At 42.8% G+C, this 16,437-nt stretch overlaps 1 protein-coding gene across 2 annotated transcripts in view; it reads right to left on the bottom strand.

The window, feature by feature from the left end:
* ZFYVE27 (zinc finger FYVE-type containing 27) overlaps positions 1-16,437 on the bottom strand; it is a 362,081-nt gene that overhangs the window by 34,345 nt on the left and 311,299 nt on the right. For both annotated transcript variants that reach the window (XM_086922616.1, XM_086922614.1), the window contains one exon: positions 7,475-7,521. In XM_086922616.1, the coding sequence (XP_086778742.1) occupies positions 7,475-7,521 (47 nt within the window). The remainder of the gene's footprint in view (positions 1-7,474; positions 7,522-16,437) is intronic.

Consider the following 16,437-nt stretch of genomic DNA (forward strand, 5'->3'; position numbering starts at 1 on the left):
AATTTGGAGAACAAATTAGAATGGCCAGCTCTTCATCCAAAGTTCTGTTTAAAACCATCTCTACACTCACCACTGCCCCCAGCCCCAAAATAGAAAGTAGCCCCGAATTGTGCGAGGCTCTGGCTGCTTTCTTCCTACAAAAGGTTGAAAATATTTTCTCCTCTTTTACTCTTACTTCTAATGTTACCAACGAGGTGCCACCTTCTGTGAGCACCGAGCAGAATGAACGCCCCCATAGATTTGATCATTTCATTCAGTTGGAACAGCCTGGAGTTACCAAACTGATATCGGAGATACGGTCTGGCTCTCCATTAGACCCTTGTCCAGTCTCTGTGCTGAAAGCAGTCCCTAATATCATCGGGGAAGCGCTCACCCCTCTATTTGCTCCCATATTCAATAATGGTCAGTTCCCTAGCCTCTGGAAGAGAGCCTCCATCCTGCCTCTACTAAAAAAAATCTAATCTGGACCCCACAGACCCGAGCAATTATAGACCTATCTCTCGTCTTCCTTTCCCGGGTAAGATGATTGAGAAGGCCATGAATGGTCAACTCAGTCGGTTCCTTCAGTCCAATTCCCTGCTAGACACCACGCAGCTTGGCTTTCGTCCTGAACACAGTACCGAGCTGGCGTTAATAAAATCTACGGACGAGATTAGGGAGGCTTTAGATCAGGGTGGGGCTGCCATACTCATTATGCTGGACCTCTCGGCCGCATTTGATACGGTCCATCACAAAGTTTTGATGGTCCGGCTATCGGCGGTAGGCCTGGGACCTTTTGGAATCTTTTCTGGCTAACAGAATACAAACAGTGGATCTTGGCAGTGACAGCTCTAAGCCTTTTTCTCTTCCCTGTGGAGTTCCACAAGGCTCCTCGCTTAGCCCAACTCTATTTAATGTGTATGTCGTCCCGCTGGCAGTTCTGATTAGATCTTTTGGTTTCCAGCTAACCTCATACGCCGATGATACACAAATTGTGCTATCCATTCAAAAAGGCGCTGAGGCAGAGACCAGTTTAAAGTGCCACAACTGCATGCAGGCAATTGCTGCTTGGATGGCATCAAATTGCCTCAAACTCAATGCGGGGAAAACAGAGGTTATCCTCTTTGGGAACACGGCACACCTATGGACCCCTGACTGGTGGCCAGATACAATGGGCGCACTTCCAATGCCGGTGGATAGGGCTAAAAATCTTGGATTGATTGTGGACTCTAAATTGGCATATTGTGATCAGGTCAGCAAGGTCGTTTCCTCCTGTTTTCTCATCCTGCGTATTTTGCGCAAAATAAAATTCCTTCTTCCGGATGAAAGCTTGAAAATAGAGGTCACAGCACTCATTCTGTCACGTCTGGACTATTGCAACGGTCTTCATTAACATCCGGAAGAGACAATTGGCAAGGCTCCAGATTGTGCAGAATGCAATTGCCAGACTGCTACTAGGGCCCCCCAAGTTTGTTTATGTTAGGGCAGGACTTAGAGCCCTTCACTGGCTCCCTGTCAAATTCCGGATCCAGTTTAAGGCCATGTGTCTAGTCTTTAAGGCCCTTAATGGCTTTGGCCCCGATTTTCTCAAGCAATCCATTCAGTGGTATGTTCCGGGAAGAGCCCTACGTTCCATGCAAGCTAAACAAGTTTCTCCCCCCCGCATCAATAAACAGAGCTGGGGTGGTAAGAGTTTCCGGCATTGCGTCGCTAAAGCTTGGAACAGCCTTCCTTTTTCCTTAAGGAATTCGACAGAGCTGATTTCGCTTAGAAAAGGAGTAAAAACTTGGCTTTTTAGTTAACTGACTCCTGCCCAGTAGACTTGCCACAGTTTCTACAGTAGGTAGTGCATAGCGCCAGGACACCTCAGGGTAGCAGTGCGCTCTAAAAATCCCACTAACATTAACGGTCTATCACTTGTGCCAAACTCTAAATAAGTGAATTGAATGAATGGTTGGGGGTATTGCACTCTATTGTTCAAACTAAATTACTTGTACGATATGTGTGCTGCACTAGATTAGTGCCTGCAAAACTCCTATAGAACAATGAATATGGCCTGGGATCGCTAGATCACCAGGACTCTAGTGCGCACTACTGAATAGAATTTTTCAAAATGAAACAATTTTCAATGCGTATTTTTTCTTTTTGATTTATCACGAATTTAGTGAAAAAATTATTTGCATCAGTACAATTTATACATAAACAATAAGTAATCAAGCATCGAGTCTAATTAGGTGTCCTTTTCCTTTCTTCTTTCCTTTACATAGACCCCCGACGAAGGGGTGTAAACCCCGAAATGCATTGGGTTGTACAAATAACTGTGTTGTGTACTGATTGATTTATGAAATGTGTATGAGAAATTCATATTGATTACTTATTGTTTATGTATAAATTGTACTGATGCAAATAATTTTTTCACTAAATTTGTGATAAATCAAAAAGAAAAAATACGCATTGAAAATTGTTTCATTTTGAAAAATTCTATTCAGTAGTGCGCACTAGAGTCCTGGTGATCTAGCGATCCCAGGCCATATTCATTGTCAAAACTCTAAATAAGGCCATTTATCTCATTTTCCCCACACATTTAATATGCGATTAAGATATTCCAGTTTTATTGTCATCCATGCGTGATGCCACCCATCTGCTTCCACTGTCTACTTAAACATCTTCTACACATTTATGTGGTTATGCTATTAGTGAATTGCTTTGTGAAATTGACCACTTCAATATTTCCTGTGCTAGTTTTGACAGGGAAAGTGTAGACTTCACCACTGTTTGCTTTGCGATGCATCACTCCAATCTGAAACAATCTACTCTATGCCACTGCAGTCAGCACCACACCACACTGGGCCAAGTAATTCTATGCCAATGCACTCTATGCTATTGTACTCTAAGCCAACTGCTCTGCACCACTGTACTCTGTGCCACGATACTCTACAACACTTGACCCAGTGCACTATACGCCACTTTAGTCTACACTGAACCACTGCTTTCTATGTCGCTCTACTCCACGCCAATGAACTCTATGCCACTATGTTCCAGTCTATGCCACTGCACTCCATGCCAATGCAAGCAATGCCATTTTACTATACACCTGTGCACTCTTGACAGTCTACTCTGCAGTACTGCACTCTTTGCCACTGTGCCGTCTGCCACTGCACTCTACTCTGCACCACTCTATGCTGCTGCACTCTACCCTGCACCACTCCACACGAATGTACATCACTTCTCTCTGCGCTGCTCTACTCTGCAACATTGCTGTCTCCACCACTGACCTTTACGCCACTCTTATCTGCACCACTGCACTCTACTCGAACACATTCTACTCTAAAACAACATACTCTGTCACTGCACTCTATGCCACTCTATTCCACTCTGCGCCAATCAATGTCACTCTACTCTATTCTGCACCGCGGCACTCCACACCACTTTAACCAAAACCAATACACTCTACACCACTGCACTCTATGGCATGCTACACTGCACTGTACGCCACTATACTGTACAATGCTCTACTTTAAGCCACTGCACTCTACGCCACTCTACTCTGCACCATTGCACTCTATGTCACTTTACTCTGCCCCACTCTACTCCACTCCATCTAAACCAATGCACTGTATGCTACTACACTCTACTCTGCACCACTGCATTCTATGACACTGCATTCTACTCTGAAACAATGTACTTTTTGTCACTGCACTCTATGCCACTCTATTCCACTCTGCGCCATCGCATTCTAACCACTCTACTCTGCACCACTGAACTCTATGCCACTGCACTCCACACCACTTTACTCAAAACTAATAAACTCTGCACCACTGCACTCTACACCAAGCTACACTGCACTACATGCCACTATACTCTGCACCATTGCACTCTATGTCACTTTACTCTGCCTTACTCTACTTCACTGCACTCTCCAACACTCCACTCTACTCTGCAACACTGCACTGAACTCTACGCCAATCTACTCTATGCCTCTGCACCACTCTCTTATACACTACTACACTCTAAGCAAGGCTAATGTACTTTGTGCCCCTGCACTCTACTACACTTTACTCTACACTTCTCTACTCTGCACCACTCTTCGCTATGCCAGGGCACTCTATCCCACTCTTTTATGCACCACTGTACCCTTTGCTCTGCATCTCTCCAATCCAGGCCATTCTACTCTGTGCCGCTCCACTCTACACCACATTACTCTGCAACACTGCACTCTACGCCGCTTTACTCTGTACTCTACACCAATGGACTCTACACACTACTCTCACTCTACCTTGCAGCACTCCACTCTACCCTTCACCACACAACGCCAATTCACTCTACACAATCTACTGTACACCACTGCACTCTACACTGCACCACTCTTCTGCACGAAACTGCACTCCAAGCTAGTGCACTCTACACCACTTTACTCACAACCAATGCCATCTATGCCACTCCACTCTGCTCTACGCTACTCAACTCTAAACCTTTCCACTCTCCTACACTACTCCACTCGATGACAATCTACTCTAAAACGCTCCACTCCACTCACAGCAACATCCTCTACACCACTCCTCTTTGCTCTACACCACTCCACAACACTATATGCCACTAAAACAGTCTACTCCTCTCTGACACTCTACTCCAGCCTACGCCCTTCCACTTTACAATACTCTACTCCCTCCACAACTCTGCACAACACTCAATGTGACTCCATACCACTCAACTCTACTCAGCACACTCCACTAAATAACACTCCACTGTACTCCACTTTACGACACTGCATGCCACTCTCCTTTACCCCACTAAGTTTTAGCCATACTGAACAATAACCACACCACTGAACAACATGGCTAAAACATATTGGCAAAGTCAATAGCTCTTGCATAGGAGAGACCTATTGGCTTTGCCAATGCTTGTTCAACCTACTGCCTCAAGTATTTTTACTATATTTCTTATGCAGTGGTCCATGTCTGGCTCCAGATTAAGCTCTTTTCCAAACTGCAACCAGATATTCTGCTTCTACTTGCGATATAATGTATTTATTGTAGGTCTTCAGTCGAAGTCTTGCACCTCTTTTCTATTCTTGGGATCACCACCGTTGCTGTGTTTGGTTTAAGGAATACCTCGATTGCTGTAGAATAGTATGTACATGAGTAGTGATACCGCCTAAGCTGAGGAGTTCTAGTTTCTAACATAAAATTTACACTCTCTTGTTCTGTATTTATTTGTACCTCAAATGTCAACTGCCCTTTGATAATATGATTTTCATTTGAAGCAGAAGATCTACTTGGGTAAAGCACAATGTCTTCTTGATGTGAATGCATTTCTATTGCTTACTAAATGATGCCTTTCTCTTATTACAAAATGTGTACAGCTGGATCTTCTGTCACTGGTGCAACCTCGGAGTCCTCACTTAGAAAAATTCCTTTTCCATACGCCCCCTGCATCTGAAACTCCTGTGGGGTTGGTGGAGGTATTTTTCTATTTAGTTTCTTTTGTAAACTGGTTTCATTATTTCCAACTGTAAAACAAAACTTGTCAACTGTATACATTGCAGAAAAGACACCACAAAATACTTTCACAAGTGCGACAGGTAAGTCTGCAACATGAGTGCTAAGCCGTCCACCAGAGCTTCTAGGATGCTATAAATCTCATTTTCCCTTATGAGGGAGAATCGTCACTCAATTGCCTCTCACAATCCTGATCGCCGATGTGCAGTTCTCGTTCCATTAACGAAGGCTCTGAGGGAATACGGCTATCGCAACACTGTCCGTAATATGCTCTCCAGCTACTCAATACCCTTTCAAACTTTAAGAAGCAACCACTTGACTCTTTGTTTTAAACTGTCAGTGTATTCTCTTGATTATTTAATCCCTAGGGGCTTTGGGATTTTTATGAGTCAAGTGCCTCTTCAAAGCTCTGCTTCTTTTTAAGTCAGATAGCTCTGCGTTGCACTTTAAAAGAAAATGTTTTAATTCTCCTGGGCTCAATAACTTCTTCTGTTCTGCGATTATTGTATTGACTTTGATGGCTGAGCTCTCAGAGTTGGAGCTTGATCTTATTCTGAAGCAGAGTTTGATATTCTTGAGTCCAATATTCTTTCTTTTGATTCCGAAATGGATTGTGCTCTGAAGACGCGTTAGATGATTTGTCCCCATTCCCTATCTCGATGATGCTCTGAAGTAGAGTCCAAAGAATCTTATCTGTGCTTTCGGCTTTGAATGTTCTTAGACCATTTATCCCTGTCCTTACGCCCTCAATCACTTTCAGATGTTGGATCATGCATTTTGAATACCTCCTTATGTTTGTTTGGATCAGAAAGATGCATCGGCGTATCAATGCCTTCAGCATAACGTTATTTAGAAATAATCTATTTTTGTTTGTCAACCTTTGATTTTATTTCTTTAGTAAACATCTTGCCATCTGCTTTGTAGATTTAGGGTCTTTTTGTTCAGTAAAGCTCTTTCAGATGCCTCTTTCTAGGACTTCTGATGTAATAACCTGAAGTTCAGAATACACTGGTGTTCCACTAAGGAATGTCTTCTTCATCCAAGAAACCCGTGGGGCCGGTTATTTCTGTTTCTCTAACACAGAGTGTGCCATATCCCATTTTCCAAGTGTGCCAGGATAAACTTTTCTCCATAAAATTACAGTTTTAGGATTGAAAGAGGATCAAACATTACAATCCTTTGACTAATGGTCTCCTGGGAGGCATAACATACATACAAACATACAGGGCGTTTGTCGTTTATTCTTAAATTTCGATTGCAGTTGGGGCAGAATTTAAAAAGCATGCTCAGTTCTGTCATGGCTTTGAGGAGGCTCCAAGACAACACCCCGTCTCCAAACACTCTCCAACCTAGTCACAATTGGTCTTTGTCGGGAACTTGGTCAGTGCACCTCTGAACCCAACAGCATAAAAAAAGAATGTAAGATGGAGTACATGTACAGGGGCATTGTGGGCTTACAGTCAACGTCAAGAGGAGTCATACAACTCCAACCACGGTGTCGCCCCGAAGGAGAACAAAAAAGGTATACTACTTCAATTACTCTGGACCCAACTACTTGATGGCAAAAATGGCACCATACAAGTTTTACCATTCAGAGACCTTGATTAGCTTCTCGTGTGTTGTACTTTTTGGCACACCATTGTACATGGTTCAGTGCTGAAAAGGAAAACTCTCCAAATAAGCGAATGTCTTTCACACTGAGTTTTTAAAGACATGTTGAATCTTGGAACTCATTGCACCTTCTGCTTTTCAATTATGGTATTGTATCAGTTTCAGCGATTCCCCAACTGGTGGATTTTTGCACTCTATATGTAACTGGTAAAACCTGGTGCAATTTTTGTGGGTGAATGCGGCACATTCTAAGTTTGCACAGCTCGAAAGTGGGAAAACAATTGGCTTTACTGCAATACTTCTCAGCTGACTGATCTCAATGAACATTGCACCTACAAACAGAAATACTTAAGACAATAGGAACAGATAAAGAATTATTTTCTTACCCTCTTCTTTAGGACAGAGAAAGTGGCAGCGCATCCAGTACAGGTAGCTGAAAAACAAAGGACCACACAACATAAGAGACAATGTCTCATCAATCGTTTTGAATAAATATAGGAATTAAAGAGGCAGGCCAGAGCAATACAAAACAACAATTGAAAGCAGAAGAAAATTGATTAAAATATATGAACATCATTCCTAACCAGCAATGATTTACTGTACGTAGAAGATATCAGAAGACTATTTAAGATTCTGTACAATTAAAAAAAATAAAACCTATTGCACTACACATTTTTAAATTATCCAATTACAGGACAGATTTTTACAAGGAGAGATGAAGGCAGACTCGTCAACATCAACGTTTTTTGGTCAAGTGTACTAGCCAGGATCAGAACCCAGGTCACTAGCATTACACAATCAGCAACTTAGTCAGAACAATACATCTGTACTCAAATAAAGTGCACTAATGACATGTTTAAAACAAACACATGATATTATTTCAAACTAGAATATTGCTATTTTCATTACGATTCCAACAGCTCAACAACTAGGGGCAGCAGGATCGACATAAACAGAGTATTATAAGATCAAAGCAGTGTGGTGACAGGTAAGCCAACATAAGATAGTCCAGATTTTATTATTTAAAAGAAAAAAAACATATTTTCCTTTCTTTGAAGGCCGACAGGAAGCACTGCTTTCGGTTTCAAACGATTTCCATTTAGTATATGCAGTGAAGCAGATGGTACTGTTGGCATGGCTAGTAGCATAGTAAGCACTACAATCTGTTATACTGCATGCAAAAGACAATAGTACTTCTACCATGCAGACAGCTTTGTAGCCACTGGTATTAACCATTGCAGTCAAAACAAATACCCAGGAAGGATGACAGCATACTAATGAATCTCGGTCCCACTTCAAAAGCACAGTATGAAACGAGTACAATTCACTTCTAGATGTCCCTGTTCACAATGACTTGAAGTAACAGCTGCTGTGTTTCTCATAGACTCAACCATACCTAGGATGTGTAGCAGTGATGGATTAGACCAGAGTGAGACCATTGGTAGCGTTTTGGAGTTAGCGTGAACCACTGTTGGAAAATGTACCAAGGGCATTGGTGGAATCTCCTATCCCTCTAGAATCTAGTGAATACACTAGGATGGCAGTGTCATGAACAACTAGGTTGAGAGTTACTCTATAACACTTCATGGTAGGTTAGCGCTTTCAGATGCAGAATCTTCCTTTTGTGTTTAGGTCTTAGTAAAATGTGGGAAAATGTTTAAGCTATAGTAAGTTGAGGGGCGGCAGCCAAATTCTAGCCAAAATAGACTTTTTAAAATATATCTGCAATGAGACCTTTTACTCACTGGCTTTGTGGACATGCCCTTAAAAACAGCTTGCCTCATGCAAGAGCTAGAGTCGAATGCAAGCAGGAGGAGTTGGGTGTTGGACAAGCTGTACAAGACTGACAGTGAAAGAAGGAACCCATAGGAGGACTTAAGCTACCACCATGGTGCACCTAGTGGCGTCACTAGAAAAAACTCGGGGTCCCGTAAATCACAGCAAGGACAGATGTAATGTACTTCAGCTCTTGTTGCAATGAGTTAGAAACATCACAATCAGTGAAATGATTGTTCGGGATCCCAAAGCCCGATACTGAGAGGAAGTCGGACCAACGGTGCTAAAGTGTCTCTGGGGGCAGTAAAAGTTTGGTCTGAGAAGGAAGTACTGGGTGCCTGGCACCAATTCTCTGAAGTACCTACCACCTTTTATACATAGCAAGTGAGAAAGAACTCCATAAAGAGAGAAGGCTATTGGACAGGACATTTGCTTCCTCATTGACAGACAGGGAGTATGGTACTATGCATTATTTTCAAGTCCCGCATACTCACAGACAAGACTCCTCTAAAGATACAATTCAACATTTACAAGGGACAGGGTCGCTCTTACTCCACAAGAACACCAGATGATCCAAAGAAACATGTGTTCGAAAGGAAAGAACCAAGAATTAGTGCAATACATAGAACGTCATGCATCTAGGCCTCATTTACGCAACCTTACCATGTTTGCTGCATGGACTGAGCTGAAAGGAGGAGATCCAGGGGCTTTTGTGTTACTTTACCAGCATAGCAAAGTAGTATCCTAAACAAACATCTAAGTAAACTGTAACTGACTAGAATATGTTCATATTCTAAAATGTTAGCAGTAGGATGTTAACTTTCGGAAAAAGAAACTCTCCTTTTATGTTACTAGGCAAACCTTGAACTTCACAAACTGAAAAAAAAGTTTCAAATTCCAAGCCACCCCATTCCGAATACAAAGTAGCACACTTTAGCAGATCTTGTGTTTTTTATTAGAGGTTTCCAAAAGGAAAATAAATCAAATAGGGCGTGGCCTAAAGCAAGATGTCAGTTGCTCGATTTTAAACCGTTGCATGCTCATGACGAGCTCAGCTCGTCATGAGGCACGGTTGAGCTGCACTCATGACGAGCTGAGCTCGTCACAGCCGTTGGAGCGTTCGCACGCTGGGATAATTATCCTGCTGTGCTGAACGTTCTAAAACGGGTGTGATCGTGACGAGTGCCTCATGACGAGCCCCCGCAGGGAAGAGGGAAGAGGTTAAACCTGGTTGGTGACGCTAAAGGGAAGATTAGGGATACTGGGTGACACCGTGGTGGTTAACGTAGTTTGCTACAAGTGTCCTGGAGCCTATCCTACTATGGCTCTGCAAACCAGGCCAAGTCAAAATTTCCGCACTTGATTCTCAGGGTAGAGGGCAAACCGTCATATGCTTTTTTGGGAGGTAGAGCAGGGGAACAAGAGCTCAAGAGTCAACAGTCAACCAACAGACACAATAACTTAATTTTCAGTCCAGTGGCTGTCTTCATTTTAAGTAAAATACTTTTAATCACACAGCAATACAAATGCAATTCAATCAGGATGGCACCCCTGGTTATGATCTCCAGTGGTCGTAACACCCACCCAGTACTCTCTCCTACCTGTATGATCCTATTCATTATAGTCTCCAATATTTTGTTACAGAAGCATGAATTAGACACAGATCCAGACTAGCTTATGCTGACCCCACAGATTCAGATGTGGGTTAAAGTCTGTGCGTTACAGTCTTTCGGGTCTGATCAGAGGTAGAGGCCCACATTATCTGCTTGTTGGTTCTACAGCAGTGTGAGAAGCAGATCAGGAGAAACCCAGGTTTTTAGTGTGCGTAGCAGCCTTCCTTCCGAACAGAATTTGCAAGACAAATGCAGCTTGGTGGGCACGGTCTGATAGTCACTGTAACTCCGGCAGTTGCGGACCCTCAACTAGCTGAATGTAATCGGGTCCTACAACAAGGCAATTGCGCCAACCATTGGGCTGATTAGACAATGAGAAAGTGCCTCTACATCAGCAGCACTGCGGCTTGTTAATCTGCCGACAGAAGCTACACCAGATCATGGCATGCAGCAGCTACTAAGCAGACACAATGGTTTGAATTTGAGCAGTTGTTGGATATGGTTCTCAGCAGGAACCTCAGGAGTAACGAGAGGACCCACTCACAGCAGCGGGTGCTCCAGATTTTGCTCTCCCAGGTTGTTTGCTTTCTATACGTGTTCTTCATGCAGGTTATACATTGGATTTCTCCTTGCTAACAGTCTGTCCTTGTGGAGTGCCAGGGAGCAGTCACGCTTGCTGCATCTCTCTTGTCACAGGACAGGCCCTGGAACTCATATAGTGAAGGACAGGCCAAGGTTTCTGAGCACATGCTTGATAAGAATGATGGCAGGGCCAAAATGAAAGTTCAGGATATCATTTTCACAAGCAGCCGGGAACTTTGGCCAGCAACACAAGCCCATTTACCATGCAGTGGACATTCCTGTCCCAACACTAATTTTTGTATCTCCCACAAGTTGCCAAAAATCATTATCTGCAAAACTGGTTACTTTACAGTGCTTGGAGCTTCACAGAAGCTGCTTTGTGCTGCTCCTGCTCGTGCTTCCTAACATAATTTTAGTGCTGCCGTGCTGGCAGCAGACTGGGAGTGGGTTGGGCCTCAAGGTTTCAGAGCTTGGGCCGTAGCGTACCAGCCCGTACATGAAGAGACACTGTCGAGGACAGCAGTGGAGGCTGGGCATCAGACAGGTAGCCAGCAGTGGAGGCTGGGCTTCATTCAGTCAGTCAGCAGTGCCTGACACCTTGATTCCCATTCCAGGACATCAGTGATGAAGGAGTGCAGGAGCTGCTCCAGTTGGTTCCTCAAGAAGTTAACCTAGTCCAGGAGCTTGAGGCTCGGTCCCAGACAGTGCACAGAATAATTGCCCCAGTGAATAAGGTGAAAAAAACTTTACATGGCCAATGTACAATCCCAGACTTTTCCTGCGTGGTGTCTCACTCATCACTTGAGAACACCTACTGCTTTTGTGCTGCCTCTATGGGCAGTGTATAGGATACACTTGCCTCCTCCCCTCCTGCTTACTTAAAGCAGGAAGGGGCTTCGATGCGCCAAAGGCAAGCCCTTCTGCGCCTGTCCGCGCCAGACCTCCGCCAGCCAGGACCCCTGCCTGTCCAATGTAATCAGGCAAAGGTAGAGATATATTTTTCTAAGACCGTGTATATCATCATGGCAAAACTATGCTACTTCAGTTAAGAACTTAAAGCATTACACATACCTTCTGCTACTTCTAAACTGAAAGGGCAGCTAGATAGGGAGGCATATATTGCCTCTCCTGCGGCAGGTGAATGGTTGGAGGTATTGCACTCAGTTTATTTGGTTCAACTGTTAATCCGATATGTGTGCTACACTAGATTAGTGTCTGCTGCACTACGTAACAATGAATATGGCCTGGGATCGCTAGATCATCAGGACTCTAGTGTGCACTACTTGTAGAAAAAGTTTTTCAAATGAAACATAATCCATACATACTTTCACTGTTATGCTTTATCGTAGATTTAGTGAGAATTATTTGCATCAAATCAATTAATTCATATACAATTCATTATCAGCGATAAAAGACTTATACACATTTTGAAACTCAAACAATATACAACACAGTTATTTATGAAACCCAATGCATTTCGGGGTTAGTACCCCTTCGTCGGGGGTCTATAATAAAAGGAAAGAAAAGAAAAGAAGAAAAGAAAGGAAACCAAATTAATCTCAATGTGTGTGTTGAGATCTATATTCGATATCGAGAGGAATATAAAATGCTCTTACCTAAATAACTGTTTCATACGCGGTTGCGTATAAAGTGAAACTTTGGTGATATCTATATTAAATCATACACTAGTTAGTATACAACTAGAGCTTTAGAAGAACGTTGTGTTTTAATTAATGTTCTGAAAAGTACCTTAATTCCAGATTAATGGAAGCCTATTTGGAAATGATTACAAAAGTGAAAACAATGAGAATATAATACTATAAAGCTTATGAGTTATAAACCATACGGTTATATGAAGGACATGGGTCCAGTCTCAAATCTCACCTGTGGTTATTTCAGGTCAACTGTAACTTTCTGGAACCTAGTAGGACAGAGCAATAAATGCGTTCATATTTATTGCCGCTTTTGGGCGTTAGAAAGTAAATAACGCGTTCGCTGTTATGCGATCTGAAAAGAAATTACCTGCGAGCCTTTAGTCAATTTCACGAGGTCTCGCTGCAAATCGGCATTTTCCCATTCTATAAAAAAAGGGGGAGTATCGAGTTTCAGTGTTAGGTTGTTAAGATTAGCAACCTTCATATTATTGGGCCGTTGGCAGAGAGTATCTTACCGGGAAAAGCGGGTGAGGCGGCGTTGAAACGGCGACTCTCCTAGATGTCGATACCGATGCGTCTGTGATGTTGTCAGTCCTTTTTCTAACTAGATTGGTAAAACCCGACATAGAGAACGGACTACGACGCTAGATGCGGGCAGCCATGTTTGAACAGGATGCTAACTGTGGTTACTAAATGCCGAGTACGACTCGGGTATTATTGTTTAGAATGAAAATAAACGCATTTATAATTTAAGAGAAGAGAAAAGGGGTGAAAAAAATGATACAAGAATTTTAGACAACCGTATTAGCATCATAAAAAAACATTTTGGTATGAAAGCTCTTTTGAGTAAATATGGCTATTGCAACAATCAATGATTTTCATATAGTGTGGAACCATATAAACATCAATCAAAAAAAACATTTAGGGTGAAAGCAGTCAATTAACAATGAATTACAGTGATGTTTAAGATTTAATTTACAGTCTCAGTTAAAGCCCACTTTGCTAGGTATTTCCCTATTGAGGTGTCAGTTGCATATTATGTGGAAAACTTTTGTGTTATAGGAAACATATCATTTCCAGTTTATCATTTAACCCGTCTGGGATCAAGGTCTGTAGTCTACGAATCCATTATGTTTCACGCCTAAGGAGAATTTTAGCATTATCAACACCTAATCGTTGTGGGATTTGTTCTATGATTTGAAAACGAATCTGCGCTATGGTGTGTGCTTTTTCAACCCAATGCCGTGCCAATGGTGATGTTATGTTTTTATTTCGGATCCTGCTCTTATGTTCCGCCAAGCGTATTTTTAATTTCCTGTCGGTTTTACCCACATATAATAGTCCACATGGGCATTTTATGGAGTAAACCACGTGTTCTGCATTGCAATTTGCCGAGTGTCTTAGACTTATCTTTTCTCCTGTTCTTGGGTATGATAACGAATTACCAAGAATTGCATTATTGCAATTTTTGCAATTATAGCACTTAGTTGTGCCCTTAGGAGTAGGTGTATTGAGCTCAATGTCATCTGTTCTGTTCAGTATTTCTTTGAGATTCCTAGACCTCATATATGCAAAAAGAGGTTTTTGCTCATATAGTTGTTGGAAGTCACTTTCCATTTGTAAGATTTCCCAGCGTTTGGTTATAGTTCTTTTTATTTCTCTTGTTGCAGTGGAATACTTTGAAACAAATACCATTCTCTTATTTTCTGTTTTGATCTTTTTTTGTAAAAGTTCAGTCCGTGGTATTGTTTTGACTTTATCCATTTGCATGTTGATCAGTTTTTCTGGATAACCTCTATCGAGGTAACTTTGTTTTTGTTGTTCAAGACTTCTGTTGCATTGTGCTTCATTGGATGATATCCTTTTAATTCGCATAAATTGTGAGACTGGAAGGTTGTTTTTCAAAGTGGTTGGATGGAAGCTTCCATATTGAAGTGAGGTGTTTCTGTCCGTAGGTTTTTTGTATAATTGCGTGACAATTGTTTTACCCTCAATTTTAACTTGAACATCCAAGAATGGTAGTGTGGTGTTACTCATTTGACTTGTGAATTTAATCCTGGGATTCACTAAGTTCAGACTATCAATGTTCTTCTGTAGATCTTCACTTGTTTTCTTCCATATCAAAAAGATATTGTCAATGTATCGTTTGTAGTATAGGATGCCAGTTTGCCAGGTGATGTCTTCCAGTATATACTCCAGTTCAAGTTTAGCCATAAAAATGTTTGCATAAATACATGCACCAGGAAAACCCATGGCTGTACCGCTTAACTGTGTATAATACGCATTTTGCCAAGAAAAATAGCTATTATTTAAGCAAAATTCCAATAGTTGCAGGATGAGGTATTTGGTTTCTGTAGATTTGTCCGTTCTCAATAATGCCCATTCCATAGCCTCTAGGCCGAGTTTGTGAGGGATCGATGTGTACAATGACACAACATCGATGGTGCACAGTATTAAATTTTCTTCTGCCTCCAGATTGAGAGAGTTCACGCTTCTTAAAAAATGCGAAGTGTCCTCCAAATATGTGGCAGGCACACAAATGACCGTTAATGAGCTTATGACTCACTTAACTTCTCAAGTAAAAAATGTTAGGAAGTCCTCTGAAATCCCCAAACAATTAAAATCCCTTTATCTCAATGCTCGATCAATACCTAAGCATGCGTTGGAAATATGGAGTCTTCTTGATTCTGAAAAGCCTGACATCTGCTTTATAACGGAAACATGGCTCCATAAACAAGCCTCTTCTGACGTAGCCATCGCATTTCTGCTAGAATTGTGGAAAATTAATACGGTTTGGTGAACATTATCTGCGCCATCTTCCCTTTGCCCCGATGCCACACTCTTTGTCGCACACCCCCTCCACTTTAGCTGCCTTGATCAGAACCACCCTCTGCACACCCCTGACCCCCAGCACGGCTCTTCACCCTCACAAGCACCCCCACGCACTGATCACCCCCGCTCTCACACGCCTTGCGCGTAAGCGGCAGCCATTTTGAGCACCATGGCCCCTCTGCCCCTAGCTGATAGCCAGCGCGTCTCTCACTCTCTCTTAGCCCCGCAGGCATCCCCCGCATGCTGACGACCCCCCCCCCTCGCTCTCATATGCCTCGGGTCATAAACCCCTCTTCAGCGCAGCTCTGCCTCGGAATCCCATCCTGTTCCCAGCGCGACACCTCCCTTCACCCCTTTCATGGTCCCAAGTCCTTTGATACAAACCCCCTTTTCCTGTGTGCCCGTTTGTCTCCCTTGTTCCCAGGCCGCCACCTGGCCCTGCGGATACTGTTTATCACACCCCGTACAGTAGGAAGCTTCCCCCTATCAAAGGACCCTCGAGTCGGTCGAACACCCTTCACCCCATGAGATCCGATCAACCCCACACATTCCGTGAATCGGCGGAATGTCCAGCTGCGCGATAATCATCACCTGTTGTGACCGGGGTGGGGATTTCAACTGTAAACGTGTGGGAACGGGCTTGAAGCGGGGATTCCTAGGATGCCTTTCCGTACATCAAAGTATTGACAAATATGTGTTTCATGTAATAAAGCAATAAACCTGTGTATAAGAGGCCAGGCCTCAGAGATGCGGTTAGAGCACCTCGTGACGATACTTGCTGTCCGAATTGATGTGTTCTCCTCCGGAGAGAATAAACCCTCGTTTCCTGCCTTTCAGTCTCCAGCGCCTGCTTCTTCATTAATTAATATTTTGTGGGTAATAGAGGCGACA

Source organism: Lissotriton vulgaris, chromosome 5 (assembly GCF_964263255.1).
Source record: "Lissotriton vulgaris chromosome 5, aLisVul1.2, whole genome shotgun sequence".
NCBI classification, from domain to species: domain Eukaryota; kingdom Metazoa; phylum Chordata; class Amphibia; order Caudata; family Salamandridae; genus Lissotriton; species Lissotriton vulgaris.